The sequence below is a fragment of the Ricinus communis genome, chromosome 7 (genome assembly GCF_019578655.1).
Source record: "Ricinus communis isolate WT05 ecotype wild-type chromosome 7, ASM1957865v1, whole genome shotgun sequence".
NCBI lineage: Eukaryota > Viridiplantae > Streptophyta > Magnoliopsida > Malpighiales > Euphorbiaceae > Ricinus > Ricinus communis.
The window spans coordinates 25,650,734-25,671,681 of record NC_063262.1 but is presented as its reverse complement, the minus strand read 5'-3'; the positions used below and the strand labels follow the sequence as shown (position 1 = coordinate 25,671,681).

At 34.1% G+C, this 20,948-nt stretch overlaps 4 protein-coding genes across 7 annotated transcripts; 1 reads left to right on the top strand and 3 right to left on the bottom strand.

Annotated features, from left to right (window-relative positions):
• Positions 1-658: 658 nt before the first annotated feature.
• Positions 659-3,304, bottom strand: LOC8259706 (calmodulin-like protein 3). The gene is made up of 2 exons (XM_048377242.1): positions 2,540-3,304; positions 659-1,378 (listed from the first exon to the last, which is right to left on the bottom strand). Exon 2 carries the CDS (start codon positions 1,366-1,368, stop codon positions 910-912), a length of 459 nt encoding a protein of 152 aa, XP_048233199.1. The 5' UTR covers positions 1,369-1,378; positions 2,540-3,304; the 3' UTR covers positions 659-909.
• Positions 3,305-5,504: 2,200 nt separating this feature from the next.
• LOC125370710 (adrenodoxin-like protein 2, mitochondrial) lies at positions 5,505-6,235 on the bottom strand. Its single transcript, XM_048377243.1, has one exon. The coding sequence runs from the start codon at positions 6,150-6,152 to the stop codon at positions 5,697-5,699; it is 456 nt and encodes a 151-aa protein (XP_048233200.1). The 5' UTR covers positions 6,153-6,235; the 3' UTR covers positions 5,505-5,696.
• A 1,634-nt stretch (positions 6,236-7,869) lies between these two features.
• Positions 7,870-20,773, bottom strand: LOC8259704 (glycine oxidase). Of its 4 annotated transcripts, XM_048376977.1 has the most exons (12): positions 20,264-20,769; positions 19,598-19,747; positions 19,274-19,488; positions 19,115-19,185; positions 18,846-19,008; positions 17,994-18,183; positions 17,285-17,443; positions 17,070-17,158; positions 16,648-16,824; positions 16,403-16,550; positions 9,859-15,201; positions 7,870-8,434 (listed from the first exon to the last, which is right to left on the bottom strand). In XM_048376977.1, the coding sequence occupies exons 1-9, from the start codon at positions 20,598-20,600 to the stop codon at positions 16,729-16,731; spliced, it is 1,470 nt and encodes a 489-aa protein (XP_048232934.1). In that variant the 5' UTR covers positions 20,601-20,769; the 3' UTR covers positions 7,870-8,434; positions 9,859-15,201; positions 16,403-16,550; positions 16,648-16,728. The 4 variants fall into 4 exon arrangements, with proteins under 4 accessions (XP_048232934.1, XP_015579716.1, XP_002527265.1 ...); XM_015724230.3 differs by lacking the exon at positions 9,859-15,201; XM_002527219.4 differs by lacking the exons at positions 9,859-15,201; positions 16,403-16,550.
• On the top strand, positions 8,564-16,028 carry LOC8259705 (linoleate 9S-lipoxygenase 6). Its single transcript, XM_015724229.3, has 9 exons — positions 8,564-8,976; positions 9,518-9,798; positions 9,877-10,150; positions 10,235-10,576; positions 10,669-10,754; positions 11,194-11,280; positions 13,697-13,995; positions 14,240-14,503; positions 15,044-16,028. Exons 1-9 carry the CDS (start codon positions 8,793-8,795, stop codon positions 15,807-15,809), a joined length of 2,583 nt encoding a protein of 860 aa, XP_015579715.1. The 5' UTR covers positions 8,564-8,792; the 3' UTR covers positions 15,810-16,028.
• Positions 20,774-20,948: the final 175 nt, after the last annotated feature.

Below are 20,948 nucleotides of genomic sequence, written 5' to 3'. Positions count from 1 at the left end.
TTTTAAGCTATAAGGCTTTCTTAGCAAATCAGCATTTCTTTTCTTCTCAATTTAATTTGTCAAAAGTAGTTCATTGAACAAACTAAAAGATAAAAATTAAGAAAAAAAGACTAAATGGGTATTTATATTCATAAATTGATATTAATTAATTAATTTAATACTTTAAATTTAATTTAACATATGCATTAATTTTACTTTTTAATATTCAAACACTTTTAATTTTAAATTTAACATAATATACCATTTAAATTTTTAACTTTAAATTTAACATAATATACTATTTTAATCTTTTTGTAATATATAAATCCTTTTGTCCAATTCATAGACAATATTAAAAAGTGATAAAATATATAAAAAAATAAATTCAGGTATTCTAGCCTACATCAAAAGATAAAATATTAAATTAACTAAATAACCAAAATTGATTGGCATAAATACGCATCTAGCTTTCAAAATTCTAAATCTATTATCTTCTAAAACCCTTCAACAATCTTTAATGGACCATGCCTCCATAACATTAGAGCATTAGTTTCTCTTCGATCGACACAGGCATTCACTTACATGAGAATCTTTAATGTCAAATAGTTGATACGAATTTAACCGAGAAGATCTGCAAATGCAAATGCCATGAAGAAGAAGAAGAAAACAAACACAGAGATTGAAGAAAAAGTTTTCCCTTTTGCCTATGAAACCATAAAAACAGAATACATAAGCTAAATTAAATCGCAAACAAGGTTCTTAATAACAACTAATTGATAAACATAAGCCCTTAGAAATGAGACATTGTATATATATTTCATGATACAAAGAGGTTTCCTGCAAGAGGCACCCCTCCAAAAAATATATATATCAACCATGCATAAAACTTTCCTCTCTATATGTGTGTGTGTGTGTGTGTGTGATTATGAGTTAACTTGAACCAAGAGCAGCAAATCCACCACCTTTCATCATCTGTTTAAACTCTTTATAGTTAACCATGCCATCTCCATCCACATCAACTTTCTTTATCATTCTTTTGCAATCCTCTACAGTTCTTCCTTGCTTCAGCCCCAGCGATGCCAAGACCGACCTCAACTCGTCGACTGTGATAAACCCATCTCCGTTTTGATCGAAAACGTTAAATGCTTCTCTCATGTCTTCCTCTTCGTCTCTCTCGTCCATTATTGTTTGATATAATCCTCCAAACTCTTCAATATCAACAAACCCGTCTCCATTTGCATCTATCTTTTCGATCATTTGAATTAAGTCCTTGTCAGGTATATAAATGCCCAAGTTTTGTAGCGAATCACTAAGTTCCTTTCTTGTTATCTTTCCATCTCCATTTCTATCAAACATTTGAAACACCCGACGTAGTTCTGCCGGATCCATGGACTTATAACTAAATTCACCCCACAAGAAGAAAAATAATATCAGGAAACACAATATTTTATATGCCAAAACACCAAGCTACAGGATTTGAGAAAGTTTTAAATGGCAAAAGGAAATAACTTTTTTTCAGAAAAAGTATGCAATCAAAGTTCTTGTGGATGCAAGAAAAGGGAAGATATGCAAAGAAGAAAGGTTTGTAAATAAGGAAATCTCTTAAAAAAAAGGGTGTAGCAAAGCAAAGAGTATGACGAGAAAGGGTATTAGTGGTGGTTTGAATGAGTAAATTGGAAAAAGAGGACGAGAAAGCAATGGTCTATAGTTTACAAGGCAAAAGATTCCTTTGACAAACTATAAAATCAGTGCTCTGTTTGATGTATGGTATGTATATATAGAAGGCTAATACTCTTTTATTTTTATAATGTTATTGCTATTCTTTTTGTTATTGGGCGTATACAGGGTGTTAAGCAGTTGGTTGAAAGAGTCCAAGTAAATGTGTATTGGCACTACTAATCATGGCGTGGAGCTGTTATTTTAGATTAAAATAAGAAAAAAATGGTTGGTGTTGAATGAACAGATGCTTGCCTTGCCGGCCTTATTTGGAGGCTAGAGATAGTTATTATAGTTTTTGATGGGCGGTCAGGAGGATGACAAGTGGAGGAGACAGTTGACAGTTGACAAACAATATGGTTAAGGGATTTATAGATAGGGCAGAGTAAACTAGGAATGCAAAGGCTAGTTAACAAGAATATTTTAGATTCAGAAAGCTGTATATGAACAAGGTGCGGATGCGTCCGTGGGTATCATTTTTTGAGCACCCATTTGATCCTATGTTAAACTCGATGCCATCGAAGGTTCATGTCACTGAAAATTTCTTACTTTAGTTATGGGTCTTTTCTTTTCTTACTTCAATTATAAATTTTCCTGAATTTAAAAAGGAAAATTTACCAAAAATATTGTAGTTTCTAAGACAAGTCTAGCATATTGAAAATTATGCAATCTCTTTTGAATATGGCCGGCCGGCCTGTCTCTTTAGCTTATACAAGGTCATCCTTATATTGTAGCCTGTCTCTTAGGTCATCCTTATGGCTGCAAATAGCCGAATAATCAGAAGGGTCATTAAGATCCATTGATCGAAGACTGGAACTATTTTCCAAAGCATTAGATTACTTACCAAATTCCACAGTCCAAAACCTCATTCCATTGCCACTCATATTTAATTCAACCTCATTTGAACGATTAATTTGACAAATATTTCTCTAATTTTTGTTGACTGTTCTCCTGTTTCATTTGGGTTCAACAGTCCGCAGTTAAATAGATAGACGAGTAATGTGTATATAGTAAATAATAAAAGAAAACTTAAAAAGAATGTAATCCAACCATGTGCCCAGTAAGATCAGAGAAATAAAGGATCATAAGGGCGAGTAAGTTGGAAGTTTTATAACTGATGTCGCAAACGAAGAAATTGCCTCAAAACAACTTCGTTTTTTATATCAAACGGTTTTGGGACAGAGTGCGTTTGCTTCTATTCAAATAAAATATAACATTAGAACCCAATTCCAAAGAGAAAAAGAAAAGAAAAGAATATGCCAGCATTAAAAGGGCCTGAAAACTTCAGGTAGAGAAATCAGATTCAGGCGAGTGATACTGGACTTGTAATTTCAATTTCGCAAGTTTTCTGATATTAAATTGAACGGACCGTACAAGTTTCAAGATCCGATCAAGAAGCTGACTTGCTTTGCTTTGCTAATAAAACCGACACTGTTATTCAAATGGTAAAACAAAGAAGATTCACGACTCAACACCATAACAGTTGAAACTGGAAACAGTGTGTCGTGTGAAATAAATTGAAGAAAGACCAAGGGGCGCGGTTAGCTGAGCGAAGAATGATTGTAAGAGGAGAAGAATTTATAGCGATGCGAATTAGGGTTTTGACGATAAGAAAAATAAGATAGATGGGTTTTCTAACCTTCCTCTGTCTGCCAGCCACAGTTTTGGGCCAAGTACTGATGGGCTTTACTCTTACTGGCGAAGCTACAAATACACAAAATAACGCCATCCGGTAAAGTAAAATTAATTTTTTCTTTTTTTCTTTTTGAAAAAAAAAGAGTACTAGGTTTTAAAGAACAGTGCAACCATTTGAAATTGGCATATTGCCTTTTTTAATAAATTCGATTATTTTTTTAAAAAGATTTCATAAATTTGAAGTTTGCAACAGTGTGACTAGCTTGTAGAAAACCATGCGAACATGCAGGAACTATGTGGTTTCTACAGTAGAATAGAATTTGAAATAAAATCCTTGAATTTTATGCCTTTTTTTCATATTCAATATTTTGTTGCAATGAAATTCAGTTCATTTAATAAATAACACTGGTATCTTTTCAATTATTCTATTGCATCTCATACACACATAAGCACATAATGCAATGAAGGACACTCCAAAGTAGAATTCGTGTTTGATTTTCTCATTAAGAAAAAACCAGACATTCTGATAAGTGGACAAAATTTACTTGTTACCTTACTGCTGTTTACAGAATGCAATGGAATTGAATACCCAGTAATAACAGGAAACCACTTTGATATTAGCGACACTCAGTTACTCAGAAGGTAGCCAACAGAAACACATCAAGCAGTTTAGAAAATGCCGATGACAGTGACATTCAATTACCATTATAGATTTTGAGATGCTAAAAAGGATATTTGATGAGGTGGATAAAGAAAACCCCTGAGAAAAGGTTTGATTAAGGAGTATAAAAAAAGTCTCCAATTCAAGATTTACAACTATATGCAATTCAGGAAAGCAGGTGGGACTAGGGAACCAATTCGGAAGAGACAGGGCAAAACTCTAACCATTCCAAGTCTACAGGCCATTAGATGCTGCGAATGAATGGTTTCATCAACTTCCAATTAGGCAATGCTTTAGGGCAGCCTGTCTTGTGCCCTTTTCACATTCTAAACCAATTGTCAAATAATCACCATGTCCAAAATCAGTTATACTATAACCAATATGTTTATATCAAAATACCATCAACAGCAGTGTAATCCTTGGTCATATCTTGACAAATTTGAACAATAAAATCTTACAAAACCATGCATTCTATGCACTATAGGCAATTGCAAAGGCGCCTGCTTTAGCACCTATGCAACCAAGAGGTCTCCAGGCTGACATGCCTTGGTGTATCTTGATAACCATGCATTGAATATGAGGTGCCAATCCTGAATAGTTAGGAGAATATCTGCTCAGGCTTGAAACTTCAGATTTTTTCTTTCTACCTCAAGTTCAGCAAGGAACAACCTATTGATGTTGATCTCATTAAGTAATCTATGAAAATGGTAGCTAACGCACCAGGTTCCAGAAAAAGAACACCAGGATGAATTACTAACAACTAGAATTGCTAACTGCTATACTAGACAGATCAACATAAGAACTGTATATTGATCACCAAATACGTAATAACTCCCCAGAGTTACCGATACTGGTGGAATCTCCTATACTTTTAGTGAACCTTCAAATTCCGTTCGTCTCAAAGATACCGCACTTCTACTTGCGAAACCTTAACTATTACATTTCAAATCCTCCTTGCTAGTTGCTCACTAGTCATCATCAAGGGATTATTAAAAAATGATGACAAGAAATCAAAGGTGGTCAAGGGATTATTATAACTCAAAGGTCAACCATCAGATTCTAACAGCATTTGTCCATGTATAGTTATTCTATCTCAACTCTTGTGCCCTTATTTTTTTCAAAGTGATCCTCCAGAGCAGGGTCATTCCAAATCATTTTCACCCTATTTCTGGACTTTTATAACTGACTAACCACATAATCTGACATCACAAGGAAAACTTGCATTACAATTGTGATTACTATACAATTGCCCCTTTTCAAACATCCAATATCTGCAATTGTCTGGAAGGGGAACACAACAAAGATAAACCACCTAGACAACCAAACTCCACGTTCTAATGGGGCACAAACGAAAGTTATTTTTGAAACTAAAAAATACTGAGTGAAATTTCACATTTAAAACCAATTGCGAAACTCATTTCAATCATCTGAAATAAATTCTATATTTATCAAATGAAATGAATTTCACTTTGGATTAAAACCAAACACAGCTTAAAAAGCCAGAAAGCATCGATAATAAAACCAAGAAAATCCATATAATCATAAAATTACACAATGTAGATAGCATTGAACAAATAGTTCCGCAGAAAATTCAAATTAACATTAGATTCCAGCGAGCAAAGCCAAATTCTTTCATTTGTTGACATTATTGAAAACGGAAACATAATGATAAGCCAAAACCCTAAAGACGACATTGTTTTTACAATTAGGGAATATCCCAAGGTTTAGGCTCAGGGACAGCAACGACCATACCTTGAAGATCCTTCTGAAGAACAACCTGACATCCCAACCTCGAATGCTTATTCAAGACCCTAGCTCTCGAGTTCCTCTTCAGAACATACTCCTCGTCATAAGATCGTGGCGGCAGCCTTTCAAACCATTCTTGGGCGATACTGACTTCGCATTCGGCGGAACAAGCGTCGATCTCTTCGAGGCGGTGAGACGCAGGATCGATTAAGCCACTATTAGTTAAGGCTTTGAGGAGAGTTTGACCTGAGAGACCTATGATCTCCCGTTTTTTCCCTTCTAGATCGATGGCAAAGAGCTTCACGATTCTGTCCGCGACTTTTACGGAGGTCGTGGTTGATCGGACAAGCGGAGAGAGAGAAGGGAGACGGTGGTGGAGCTGAGAGGTGAGTTTTTGGAGGGTTGATATCGCCATTTTCACTTTTTTTTCTTGTGTGTGAAACAATTATGTTGGGGAGTCACAAGTGTTTTGTGCTTGTTTTGGTGCGTTTCAGGAAAGGGATTTTCTTTTACGTTGCCGTTTTCTGATACATTGTTTCTTTTTTCTTCAATAGTATGTTCTTTAAAAACTTATTTATTTTTTTAAAATTCATAATACGTTTCAGATTTAATGTATATGAAAACTTATTTAATCTAATTTTTTTAAAAATTTTGTATTTAAATATCCTTTTTATTATAAAAAGTTACTCTTAATTTAATTTTTTTCTTAATAATATATTTTGATAGTAATTTTAATTGTAATCCAACAAAGATAAATAAAAGAAAAATGATAATGAACTAGCATTAAAAATATAACTTCTTTTAATAATTTTTATTCATTTTTCCTCTATCGTTTTTAGATATTCAAACATAAATGATAAATGAAAATTTCTCTAATGTGTTTAAAAATAAATTAATAACTTTAATATTAATTTAATTTAATTTCTTTTTAATAATATCAATAAATTTAGACTGATAAATTTAAAAATTAATGTTGAAATACAATGCTAATACTAAAATAACTTTATGCTATTTTTTAAAAACAATACAAAGCATAAGATTGAAATTTATTAATATCCAACAGTATTTTACTATTTTCTCAATTTTAGTTGTCTTATATGTAAATTTTATTTTACTTAAAGAAAATGACACATTATTGTTTGAAATACAAAATTAAAAAATAAGTTTTATGAAAGGTACCAAGCACAAAACTTTTATTTATAATTCAGTTAGAAATTCACAACATAAGTGCAACAAATTTGACATCAACTTTAAACCAACCACTTACCTAAGACATTTTGTAGACATGGTTTCTTGGGAGATGTTAATGCCACACTGCAATTTGATATGGCCACAAAGAATCAAAATCTTTTTAGTTTTAAAAGACAATTATACCCATTTCTTTATTCCACCTTCATTTTCAAAATTACACTTCAATATTTTCACATTCTAAAGCAACAGAAAGAAAGAAAAAAAAAAAACCCTTAGTCCTTAGCTTTTCTTTTTTCTCAAAATTTTTACTATTTTAAACTTATTATTATTCTATACAAATTATCCAAGATATATAGTTATAAAATTATTAGTATACGAAGACAACCTATTAAACTAGAATTGAAATTTTTAATATTTAAACAATATTCATATGACATAAAATATACAATAAGACAATCTGATGTTAATGTAATAACACAATAGATATTTTAATTTAAAATTAATTTTTAGCATATTAAAAACTTGATAGATAATAATATAATACTAACTATTTGTATTAGGACAAATTTTATAGACAATAATATTAATATAATTATTAAGTGCCGAAAATTATATATTTCCTTAAAATAAGAGGCTACTATTTATCTTTCTAAATATGTATTTTCAATAAATTTTGTATCGAATAATAAGAAATAAAAAAATTAATTTTAAATTTAATAGTTGTAATTAAAAAAGTTTTGGAATGAAAATATAATTGAAAAGAAAAGTTAAGGACCAAAAAGAATTTTTATCTGTGCATATTGCAGATAGAGAAAAAGATCTAAAAATTTGAAAATAAAAGTATATATTTTAATAGAAGATTAATGTGATTTTGAAAAGTGGATATAATTATCTTTTAAAGTTAAAATGAATTGATTTTTGCCTGGCTTAACAAATTATAGTGTGGCCTTAACATCTCCTTGGTTTCTTATGGTAATTGTTTCTTAATCAATGATAAAGCAGAAGTAACAAAATTGATTTTTTTTTCTCCAACATACACCACCTTCAGGGTTCGGAATCAAATGCATACCAATTGTATAATCAAATGATATTACAAGACATAATATGCACTCGGAGGCCAGAGCTATGAGCCATCACAAGCTTATCTGAAGTAAATGCAGGACACATACATCTTGAATGGACCTACAAGCAAATAGGATCAAATGCAATGCTCGAGAAGAATCTGGCCGAACTCAACCAACCAAAACAATGGTATTTTGCAGCAAGTATTCCTGATAAAAAGGCCTTGACATGTTTCCATTTTCCCACAAATCCTTGTTAGAGCACAAAAACTGGGCATCAACAAGTTCAGTTAAATACAATGAAGAAAGTCCCAACTGGATTTAGTCCAGAAGCAAGAAAAGAAGAGAATAAAACCAGAAGTACGTCGGGTAACAGCCTTGCAGGTTATCACACAGCTCCGCCTGCACGACTCAATATTTTGTCAGTGGGGTAATTTTCCTGCAGCTGTAACCAAATTAAAAAATGAGTGTTATACACATGCCAAAAAGAAGTGATATGCAAGTAAAGCATACAGGAAAGCAATGGATCAGATGCATAGCTAACATCCCAAGTTAGGAACATAACTTTTTACTGTAGATTATGTCAATGTTACATCATATCATTCTTGAAACGCCAAACATTCCCCAGATAAACCAATCAGAAATAGCTAATGACTAAAGGCAAGCACATACAATCGAAATCCTCAAGTTATCAACACCAATTACCAAAATTCCACACAGCCAAATTCCTCCGGGTTTTCTTACAAAAATCTTCTCTGTGAACAAAGATTGAGCATATCAAAGAAAACTATAGAGAAATAGGCATGGAATCCCATAAGCCACGCTCTGGCATCCAAGCATGCATGGGAACCATCCACAGCAAGCCTACTCATTCCATTAGGAAATATGTTATCAGGGGAAAATTTGTTGTTCTACAAAGTCGAGGGAAATCAGGTCCTGGGAAATCAGCATCCATACAGATTTATAGCAGCACAGTCCTGGATCCAAGTAAGTTCAGAATAATGGAGTATATCATATCTCAGATGATTATATTTTCTATTTATAAATATAATGGTAGAAAGATGGTATTGAACTTTGTCTAGCAGAAAAAGAATATCTAAGCTTCTCTGACCCCTTTCTAACTAAATAATCAATTCACGTTTTAAGATATTAAGCTATTATAGTATAGTTTGTCTAGCTTAATCTTTTTGCAATCTCAAACCAACATGATGCAATTTGATTCCAGGGGAACATGAAGAAATATGCTTCCTAGTTAAAAGAAAATTACATTTAACACAAAGTTGTTACAGCATAGCAACTATAAATCCTTTAAGCTCCAAGAGATTTGTCTTTTTGCCACCGTGCATTTCATATCAATGCTTATGACCCTCAAACATACACAACTTAAATATTAAGTAGTAATTAATAATATGAGGTCATAAAATTATGGTGCCACAGCATCAATTTTAAGATAAAATATATCTGTGAAAGAACAATAAACATAGCATCAACCTGTTGCTAATCTTTTACTTCATATGTTTCCTGATAGGCACAGGCAGAGGAAAGTTGAGTAAAAAAGCCTACCTCAAGTATGGAAAGAGTAAGAAACATAGTGGCACAAAAACAATAACATATCAGATAAAGCTCCGTATGGACCCAGAGTTTGGAATTCCAGGGGCATTTGTCATAGTCAATCAACACAAACACGAATTTTTCCTTGAAACTGCAACTCTAGAATTTCTAGACAATCAGATAATTCACTTTGACTGTAGGTCTTGGGTATACCCAATCCAAAAGACAAAATCAGAGCGCTTGTTCTTCTCAAATACAGTAAGTCTCGAACAAAACAAATTTTGCATTTGTAAATTTTAATGCAGCTAATTTCCGTACCTTTTGTTGCATTCATAGAGTTATCTGCCAAACCAAACACCTAGTCCTTTGGAGGAGTTAAGGAAGTCAGAACTTATAAGCTTGAGAGGAGATGGAACTGGAGAGAGGAATGAATGGGATCGAATTTATGATTATGATTATTACAATGATCTTGGTCGGCCAGATAAAGGTCCAAAACACACTAGGCCAATCTTGGGTGGTTCAGAAAAACATCCATATCCTCGCAGGGGAAGAACAGGTCACTCTCCCAGCAGCACTGATGTCCAACTGCATCTTTCAGATCTCTGGGAAGGTGAAAATATTTTACACCCGTTTTCTTTTTGCTGCTACTCATTATAAGATTTTTACATTTTTATTTGCTATCACTCGAGTATAGATCCTTCAAGGGGGTGCCCACCAGAAGCATTCAACTTTGATGTATATGTTCCTCCAGATGAACGACTTAGCCCCAAAAAACTAGCAGAGTTCATATCTAATTCAGTACAGGCTAGTGCACATTTTCTTATCCCTGAGGCAAAATCCTTATTCAAACAAGATTCAAACACTTTTAAGTCATTTGATGAGATACGTGACATATTCACTAGCAAGAGAAATCAAGTAATCAGGGGAAAGGTCACAGAGAAATTGAAGAAATTGGTACCAGCTGGAATTTTCGAAGAAATTATCCATGCCAGTAAAGAAGACTCAAAAAATTTCCCGTTGCCCCAAATTATAGCAGGTGATGACCTGCTAAAATTTATGAAGTCTGAATAATAGATATTTTGTTTATCTGCTTAAGCAATCATAAATATATTTGAAATTATTCTCCAGAGAATCAATTAGCCTGGAGGGACGACGAGGAGTTTGGACATCAAATGCTTGCAGGAATTAACCCCACAAGAATTCGATGTTTGCAGGTTTTCCCAATATTCATTTACTTTCATTAGAAATTTGAAATTGATATGACAAGCCAAACCAGCACCATTTATTCAATTCTCCCATTTCCCTAGCAGGAAAAGGAAATCATGGATAATGCCTCTGTATATTTGTCCATAAGGCACGCCTTACTACAAGGAATAATGGACAAAAGAGCTCATATACAAATCTTTATGTGCCACCCACACAAACACATAAGAGACATATATGTCTAGCACATTGATAAAACAGTTTTTTTTTTTTTAATTCTTTTCAGTGATCTCTGCTGTTTTACATCATCTTGTTAAAATGTCAAATTACAATTAAGAATTCTTAGTACAATTTAACACCACCTGATAAAGTTAACTATACGTTACAATTAACGGGTCATGTTAAATCAATATTATGCACTGTTCATTCTAATCTGACTATACCTTGCAGCGATTCCCACCAGAAGGCAAACATGGTCAGAGTACAATAAAGGTGTCAGACATAGAGCCAAACTTGGATGGTTTGAATATTTTTCAGGTACCCAAATAACTTCAACTCTTTGCCCACTACCACACACAAACCCCCTCCCTCTTTCCTTTTTCCTTCTTCCCTTCTTCCTCCTCTCTCTCTCTCACCCTCCCTCTCTGAGAAATCAACAATGCAAAGCAAAAGCATCTCATCGCTTGTGATCTTAATGATAAATTAGAATCACAGAGCCAGAGTTTAGAGTCCAAAAGTTGTAGAGAAAGTAGGACTTAAAACAGTAAGCAAGAAATTGAAAGTTAATAATATAGAGACAAGATCTAGCTTAAAAACTAAGAAGCAACTTTTAAGTCATTTACCAAATCTTGGATTTTTAATCCATTTGATAGCAGAGGGGTTAAAAAAAAATAACTATGACCAAGCAGGGAAAATGCACTTGCAATATTATTTTATTGCACAAATACTGATAAGTTGACTGGAAAATCTTATTAAAAGAAAAGGACAACCGTGTTTCATAACATAGAATTTTATGTGACTATGTAGACACTACAGAGGGCTTTTGAATTTTATTTACAAATTGTAAAAGAATCAGAATTGATCGCTATATTTCTCGAAATAAAGGAAAAGGAAGCGAAAGATGAAACATAAATCATGGATCAATTAAGCCCTCGGGGACTTGCTTAAGAATAAGAAAGAGGTAAATGCCATGAAATAAGGTTTGATCATCCTATTTAGGGGATTCTGTAAATATTCCATTCCAAAAAAAATAAGTTCGAAACAATTGGGATTGCTCCTATTTCGAGTTAAGAGATAGATAAAAAGAGGCATCCCATTGCACTGATCGGGGGCGTTCGTAGTGACTGAGGGGGTCGAAGACCAAGAAGTGAGTTATTTATCAGCCAAGCACTAGTTGAGCCTATTAATCAATAATTTTTGGTATATAATCATTTCTATTAAAGGTAGATGAAAAATATTCACATCTCAACTGCAACTCTTTAAGGATAATATCTTAGGGTTAGTATGTCAATCTACATCCAATGGATAACAAATCATGCATACAAAGATACACACAACAAATATTAGAAACTTTGTATTCGCTATAGCATCAGCATTTCAGATTTCAAATTGGTTAGGAAAACTAGTCTTTGGCTATGAAGCATGGACAGGGATACGGATATGGACACGGACACGGGTACGGGACAGGGACACAACATCTTTTAAAATAGTGAGATACATATATGGTGGGGACACGACGAATTTAATCTATATATATATATATATAGAAGATGATAATTATTGTAATGCAAACTCATTTAAATAACATTCAAATTAAACTACTAGTCTAGAACATTTTCCAACTCTTCATTTTCTCCCACTTCATCTACAAACAACAATGACTCAAATTCTGGTCCATCAAAGGCGAAGGAGAAGTAAAGAACGACTAGGATTGTGTGGCTGGGGATTTATGTTTTATGCTTTTTATGTGTTTATGTTTTATATTTTTCCAAATTGACTTACTAGATTAAAAGTTATTTTTACCTTGCGTTTTTCAAATTTGCCCCATAATTTTGCAAAGTTTAATATTTTCCGTGTCCCCACCTGAAATATAAAAAAACTAAGGACACGTTTTTTGGCATGTCCCCAAGTCTAGGTGTCCTTGGAGTGTCCGACACCATACGGCAACCCCCTAGGAGGGTCGGCGCTTCATAGGTCTTTGGCATTTTTATATAAATTGAGTCCAACACAGGAATTTTCACAAGGAAAATTAAATATATCTAATACGAGCTAGACATCAAGACTAACAACTGTGGCTGATTAGACACCAATTTCCTATACTTAAAATCACATTGTAAATCATTGTCATATTCTAACAAATACAAACCATGACCATTGATTCAAAGTGTAAGCCTGAAAGTGCATGAATAATTAAATTCATAATTTGTGGAATCTGCTTAAGAGTAAATCCCACATAAATTTTGAACTAGCAAATTAAAATTCAACTAGGAACTTACTAGGAATACTTCGTTATTGGATTTTGTGGACTATTTACATCCAACTCACTAAATATATGGATGAGCCAAAGTTTCTTCTATCAAACTAGAAATGAATTACCACAATGGCTCAGGTTTACTAATGATTTGGACTTATCTCAATAAGAAATCTCTAACACGATGAGAGAATCTGAAATTTTGACAGTAAAAGGTTCATGACTTCAACGTGTAAATTCAATATTCATGCTTCAACTTGGATCTCTTTGTTTCTAACTTTGTTTGGACTTGAGATAAGAAAAAATATTTAATAGGAATAAGGAAACAAATAAACTTGAAGAAAAGGAAGAAACGACAGATGCAACAGCTTAAGTCACCCTAATAATAATTGATTTTCTATTCCATATTTCAAATGCAAATTTCACAATGAGATATTTTATTCCTACTTGCTTCTATTTTGGACTTCCAAACATACATCACAGGCAATGTATCAATGGAGGATATTCATCTTGGACCACCATGACTATCTCATGCCCTTCTTAGACAAAATAAACACAAAAGGTGTTTGTGCTTATGCATCAAGAACACTGTTTTTCTTACGAAACGATGCCACCCTAAAACCAGTAGCAATAGAACTGAGCTTGCCTGGGCCTCTTAAGGACAAAGAGATCAGCAGGGTGTTCCGACCAGCAAGTGAAGGTACTGAAGCAGCACTTTGGCAACTTGCTAAAGCTCATGTTGCAGCCAACGACTCAGCATACCATCAACTAATCAGCCATTGGTGAGTTAAAATGCTTCCGTTAATATTGGTGCTAAAATGTTTTCCATTATTTCTGGACTTTTACCCACTGTATTGATGCAGGAGTTTCAGCTACTTACTTGCCATAAAACAATTATTAAACTGAGAATCCAAGCTATACCAAATATCATGTATGCTATCACCAATAATTGAACAAACAAAAAAAGCACATGCTTATTTGTTAGATTATCAATATTTTCTTCCTTGTGTTGTTTGCATTTTGAAGGTTGCACACTCATGCAGTTGTTGAGCCATTCATCATTGCAACTAGAAGGCAATTGAGTGTTATGCACCCAATTCACCGGCTATTAGATCCTCATTTTAAAGACACCATGCATGTAAATGCATTGGCTAGGAAAATCCTTATTAATTCTGGAGGAATCCTTGAGAAGACATTATTTACTGGTGAAATATCCATGGAATTGTCTGCTGAACTCTATAAAGAGTGGAGATTTGATGAACAAGCTCTTCCTGCTGATCTTCTCAAAAGGTATTTCATTCTAAATAAAATTTATTCTATTTCCTTCTGTTATTAACACAATGGAGAGAAAATTAAATTGACCCCATTGATTGAATCATTCACACATACAAAATTATCTGTAATGTGGAATTGATGGTCTATGAGACAAGGTTAAACAAGAGAATCAGGGAGTCATACCAAAAGAATTCACTTAATTTGTTGATTACTCTATTGTACAGAGCTAAAGTTTTAAGTTGAATCCAGAACAAAGCCCATAAAAGCATATCATCTATTGATTGGCATTCTATGTCTAATAGAAAGCAGTACTCATGGAATATTTTCATCCATGGCACGTACACAATCACCTGCATAAGTATCATATGTGCAATGGAAATACACAAGAATGTGACATGGATTATAGAAGAAGTGCAAACTAAAATAATGTTTAATCACTATACTGACAAGACCAAAATAGAAACAAACATTTTCATGAAATAAAATTGGTGAAATATGAAACTCTTGCACTACCATCTACTTCTACTATTCCCTTAACATGAATGTTTTCTTCAGACGACTGGCACTAGAAGACCCAGATAGTCCCACTGGGGTTCAGCTCCTCTTCGAGGATTATCCCTATGGTGCAGATGGACTTGATATATGGCATGCCATTAAGACATGGGTCACAGACTACTGCTCCGTCTTTTACAAAGACGATAATCTTGTTAGGTCTGACATAGAAATCCAAGGATGGTGGTTAGAAATTAAAAACGTGGGCCACACTGACAAGCAGAGTGAGACGTGGTGGTATGAAATGACAACTGTCTCCAACCTAATAGAGGCTCTAACAACTCTCATATGGATTACATCAGCATTTCATGCTTCACTGAACTTTGGGCAATATGCATATGCTAGCTACCCTCCTAATCGTCCCATGCTATGCCGAAAATTCATCCCAAAAGAAGGGGAAAAAGAATATGCTGAGTTCCTAATGGATCCAGATAAATACTATCTTAATATGTTGCCTGAAAGATTTCAAACAACCCTTGGCATTGTATTGACGGAGGTCCTCTCACAACACAGCTCCGATGAAGTGTACTTGGGACAGCGGCCATTACAGTGGATTGACAATAAAGAAGTTCAGCAAAGATTTGAGAAATTCAATGAAGATCTTAAAGAGATAGAGAATAAAATCTCTGAGAGGAATGCAAATCCAATGTTTAGGAATAGACGGGGCAATGCCAAGATACCATACAACCTTCTTCACCCAGATACATCAAATAGTGGATCCAAAGGAGGCATCACTGGTAAAGGGATCCCTAACAGTATATCCATTTAAACATATTCATTGTACTGTAAACTTTAAATGATAATTATATCTTCATCATGAAATGACTCTCCAACATACTTCAGAACTCAGATAGAATTGCATGTGCATCTTAAGCTTTTCATTTTGTAGTCTAATTGTATCTATTATTAGATTCTTCAACTAAGTAATCCCCTTTTCCCAACGTGAGTGTGACTCTGGAAATAATATAAGAAACAAATTACAATTAAACTGCAAACAGCAACAGCAACAACTGAATATATTATTCTAAGAGTAGATAAACCTTTATATACAAAATGATAGCTGACTGGTCCTAGATAAAACTAACTAACTAATAGCTTTTTAGTCTTTAGAATAAATAGAAAAGTTTCCTTACAGCTAAGACTAATCTAAACTAGGAAGCTACTAATTAACAAGAGAGTAAAATCAGATCTCGAAGATCTAATCTGATCACCTACACACTCATATGTATTCTAACAACTTGCTAGAGTTTTTATGGAAACACAAAAAAAAAAAAAAAAAAAAAAAAAAAAAAAAACAGAAACAGAAACAGAGGATATCGGTTATGCATCTTTAGTCTTAAAGAGATAGAACATTCTACTAACCTCTTGCTTATCTAGTAAAAGAATAGACAGCAAAAGAAGAATCAAAATCTAAACTGAAACATCTTAGTTCATCCTCCAGAGATGTCCGAGAAAGGTTGACATAAGAAAGATGAAAAAAGGAATAAGCAAGAAGAATCTAAATGTGTGCCTGTGAAAAAAAAAGATGTCAAAGCAACAACATACATAGGAAAAACTACAGGTCAAGACAGAGAAAAATATATGCAACAAAAATAATTCCTTGTTACCTAGCCTAAGAACCAGCAGCCCTGAACAATAATTAGTCTGCCAATTTGTCAACCTTCATGTTTCTCTTATGATACGTTGTATCAACAACATCTCCCCTGAACAGAAAATGGAGCATAATTGACAGTGCCAGGGTTGCCCAACACCATATCAGCAACCATTTCAGCAGTACCCAAAGCCTGGAAATTATACCAAAATAATGAATCTCATACTGACAAGCTTGGGTAGGACTACATCTCTGTCTTTTGTTTGTACACAAAACTGAATCTTTAGGATTCAGACGAGATAATAAGAATCATCATGTCCCATTTAGCTTAAAAACTGGAATAATAAAGCCAGATTAACAACCTCAATACACAGGACAAACCCATATAAACCAAGTACTAAATTCTAGGGAAAGAGAACACAAGTTCAGAAATATTACCAGTGAAAGTCCTCCACCTTCATGCCCAGTTGCAATGAGCACATTTGGAAAATCAGGAATAGACCCAATGACCGGCTTCCCATCTGGCACTGAAACCAGCAAAATGTGATTTTTTAATTTACAAGGGTTCGAAGTATACGTGTCAAATTCTTAATTCTAGTTATTTAGAATTCATTTGTCATATTTTCCACAAATTTCATATTATATGCACTTACTGTAAGGGCGTAATCCTATTCTCAGTTTTCTGCTTGCAGTTAAATCCCCAAGGTACACCTCTTTTAATTTGGGAAAGAATTCTCCAGCCCGGTTCCATATATGACCAACAATAGATTCATCTGCTTGAGTGCTAAACCCAGAAAACTCACGGCTGCTACCTAAAAGACAGAGAGGAGATGGTGGTCATTGGTAACACTAGCACATACAGATATGTCAATATGTGTTACAAAACCAGGCATTATGAAGAAAAAGGTATTGGAGGGAGACAAAAGAAAAATAATAAAGATCAGCAAAGGGACAAGTTGTAAACGGTCCAGGTAAAAAGTAAGTCAATTACAATGAAACCTTTATTTCCAAACCATAAGAATCTAGGGCGTAAACTTTCTCACATTTATACCAGGGACAGCTTCTAATATGTATGTTTGTTAGTATACTTGGAACAAATAGATTTAAACCACAAGTACATGAAAATAGTACCAGGGCTTCAGTAAAATACATGGGAAGGGGCTTTGCTATAACAAAGAAGAACTAAGACTAAATGTATAAAGCATTAGGAACAAGACTGGTCATGCAGATTAAATGCAAAGGATTAATATAGTTTTTACTGTTATATTTTAATGAAAAAGATCAGGGATTTTTTCTCCAACAAAGTTCAAGAAAGGATCAATTAAAAGTAAAACCTTACAAGCAAGGATAACAACAATTTACCAAGAACAAGGTTTCCCATTACATCCATGGTGGCTGTCATTGAGACAGACAAGTTTTTCTTATGATCAAACAGTCCTGATACTGCACTGGTGCAATTCACTCCTGCACCTTGATGATCAACATAACCCGCCTCCATCACGCCATGATTCAGTGTAAGAGAGCCAAAGCTCTCAAGCACAAGCAAGTGACCCTGGCAGAAGATCAGGACAAAAACAGATATTATGTACTGAACTGAACATTATCTACACAAACTCGAACTAGATTAACTAGGCATTGCAAGAAAAGAACCACTTAAGTAAATCTACAAATAATCCCTCTATTACCACAAATTCCTTCCTAGGAAATTTGATGACACTGTGTCACTAACACTGTCACACAACCACCAAATTATTTTCTTACTAAAATGTTTATCTCCCATAAACAGTTTCTTCAGATGAGCATGAATGAGCATGCTTAGGTGTCATTTTGTTTCTTTCATTCAGTGTCATAGATCACAGAAGCATATGCACATAGAATATCTCATAATGTCTAAATTCTGGTATAAAGACCACTAACATGTTAAACATGGTTCATCCATTAGAGAGTAACCCAAGTCAGGTTAGGGGAAAAGGTTATTGGTCATAAAACTGACTTTTCCCCTAGAATAACTCAATTATTACACAACCAACCCTTTCAACTTGACCATGTCTGAAAGTACAAGAAAAATTTAAAAACCCATATAGGAAGGGGCAAAAAGGAGTAAAACAAAACAAAATAAAGAAGCTGAGAACCTTAGTTGAAATTATATTCTGAAGAGAGGAAGGGGAAAAAAGGGAAAAATGACAGAGTTGGGTTTCGCGTCATAATCCCAACCTTTCGAGGCTTAACAGGGATGTTAAACACAATATCATACTCTCTAAATAGGTCATGCATCAAAGACCCACTCCAACAACCAGCTGCAACTACAATAGCCTTCTTACTATACAAGGTATTCTTGGAAGTCTGAACAGCTTCAATCTCCCCACTGCTAGAAGATCTGGATAAAAGTAGTATCTCATAAACCATATCACCTCCCAATAAAAATCAACTTACAAAATATGATTGAGATTCAAGCAATCAAAACAAAATGACAACAAACAAACCTCAATAAACTTATCACTGGATCATGGTAGAACTCTGCATATCGCCCTTTTGTCGCAAAATATCTATTAGCCTACATACAACATAAACCATGCAACAGAACTTAAACGTTTGAAACAATTACTTAAAATAAAATAAATTTGAAGTAAAGACTAAGAGACCTTTTCAATAAATGCAACAGTACGATGAGCATCCAATTGACAATCATCCGGAAGAAAGGCAGCCCCGCCACTTTCCCCAACCTGTATTGCAGGTTCTTGCAAATGCAAATCATGACTAGACAAATACTCCACTCTTAATCCAGCTTCAGATAGCTGTTGCACCCTCTTTTTCAACACCTCTGACTCTTCAGGTGTTCTGCCTACTAACAAACTTCCTGAAAATTGGATGACCATAAAACTAATTTTTTCAATCAAACAACTTCAATAGTGAAAAGAAGAAGACTTCTTTTATAGAAAAAGTGAAAGAAGATTTAAATTAGATACCAGTCATCTTCCAGCCCAGAACCTCAAGTGGATTCAAACCTTGATCATGGATACTATCCGCAAGCATTTTCCACAACTTGTGGCTTCGCATTGTGAGCTCCCATGTATCACTCTCCGGTGACTTGTGTGCCATCCATATGTAGCCTTGCCCTGTAACCATATTAAAATGCCAAGAAAGCGAATACATTGTTGGAAATAAATCTTTTGCAAGAGTACAATTGAGTTGAATTCATGCAAATCATATCAAGTTTTGGCATGATTTCATTTCTTTTAGAATTTCCTTTCTCTTTCTAGTTGAAATAATTGAGTTCTAGCAACTATGACCTTTCCAAACATGAGAATTGACTAAATAGAATCCATAATTGACTTCTTATATTTTAAGACTTTCCACACACTATGATTAATGTTGATATGGTTTTATTTCTTTCAAAATGCCTTGTTCTTTTCAGTTGGAAGAATCCAATTCTAGCAATATGAATGGACTAAAGGCGATGCTTGAGTAAATTACTTGGAGGAAATTTAATTCAAATCAGATACTTGGCATAATTTCATTTCTTTCAGGAAGTACCGAATATAGAAATTCAATTGAATCACATTCTTGCATATTTACACTTTCCAACACGGTGTAAATAAAAATCAGTTCAAATTGAATACTTGCATTTTTACCTGCACCAGTGGCACCGGAGCACGGGACGGCTTTATCGACTACAGCAACGGATAAATTCGACCCGATTAGGAACTGCCGGGCAATAGCTAACCCTATAATTCCAGCACCAACAATGACAACATCGAAAGTATGAGTAGAAGCTGTGATAAGAGGTTCGCGCCGGAGTTTCGGGGCATTGTAATGAGACAATGAAATTGAAATAGGTTTCGCGGGCAATTTAGAGCCAAAGAAGGTAGTTTTGATATTAGTACATAAATGTCTACTACTACTTGGAAGTGAAACGACGTCTCTGTTGTGGAGATTGGAACGCGGAGAATAAACCGACATTGAAGCCATTTTTTTCCGGTGTATCAGTATTGAAGTAGCTTCTGCAGTGAGATCATTACAGTACGGATACTAGTCGAGAAGATGGCAGTCAACTTAAGTTGCTGACAGGTCTGTGAAGATTCAACATCACAGACCTTTTCTATTGGCGATATCTGTATTATGGTAAATTAGATTTTATTTGTTTTTGAACCATGTAAATTAGATTTTCATTCTTAGGTTTAGTTAATGGTTAATGGCATTGGTAAAAGAAGACTATTTTTATACCTGTGATGCTGCTTAATCAATATAATGATAATTGCAGAAGTTGATAATAAAGACATTTTTTGGGTGTTAATGCAAATTGTAATTATATTATAA

What these genes read in the sequence shown, in the direction of transcription:
- LOC8259705 (XM_015724229.3), top strand. Translation starts at nt 8,793, where the DNA reads ATGGAATCCCATAAGCCACGCTCTGGCATCCAAGCATGCATGGGAACC. An exon ending in GTTGCCCCAAATTATAGCAG is followed by an intron (nt 10,577 to 10,668) that starts GTGATGACCTGC and finishes ATTATTCTCCAG; the next exon opens with AGAATCAATTAGCCTGGAGG. An exon ending in CATCAACTAATCAGCCATTG is followed by an intron (nt 13,996 to 14,239) that starts GTGAGTTAAAAT and finishes TGCATTTTGAAG; the next exon opens with GTTGCACACTCATGCAGTTG.
- LOC8259706 (XM_048377242.1), bottom strand. Translation starts at nt 1,368, where the DNA reads ATGGATCCGGCAGAACTACGTCGGGTGTTTCAAATGTTTGATAGAAAT.
- LOC125370710 (XM_048377243.1), bottom strand. Translation starts at nt 6,152, where the DNA reads ATGGCGATATCAACCCTCCAAAAACTCACCTCTCAGCTCCACCACCGT.
- LOC8259704 (XM_048376977.1), bottom strand. Translation starts at nt 20,600, where the DNA reads ATGGCTTCAATGTCGGTTTATTCTCCGCGTTCCAATCTCCACAACAGA. An exon ending in CCAGTGATAAGTTTATTGAG is followed by an intron (nt 19,009 to 19,114) that starts GTTTGTTTGTTG and finishes ACTTTTATCCAG; the next exon opens with ATCTTCTAGCAGTGGGGAGA. An exon ending in AATAGGATTACGCCCTTACA is followed by an intron (nt 17,159 to 17,284) that starts GTAAGTGCATAT and finishes TGCTGGTTTCAG; the next exon opens with TGCCAGATGGGAAGCCGGTC.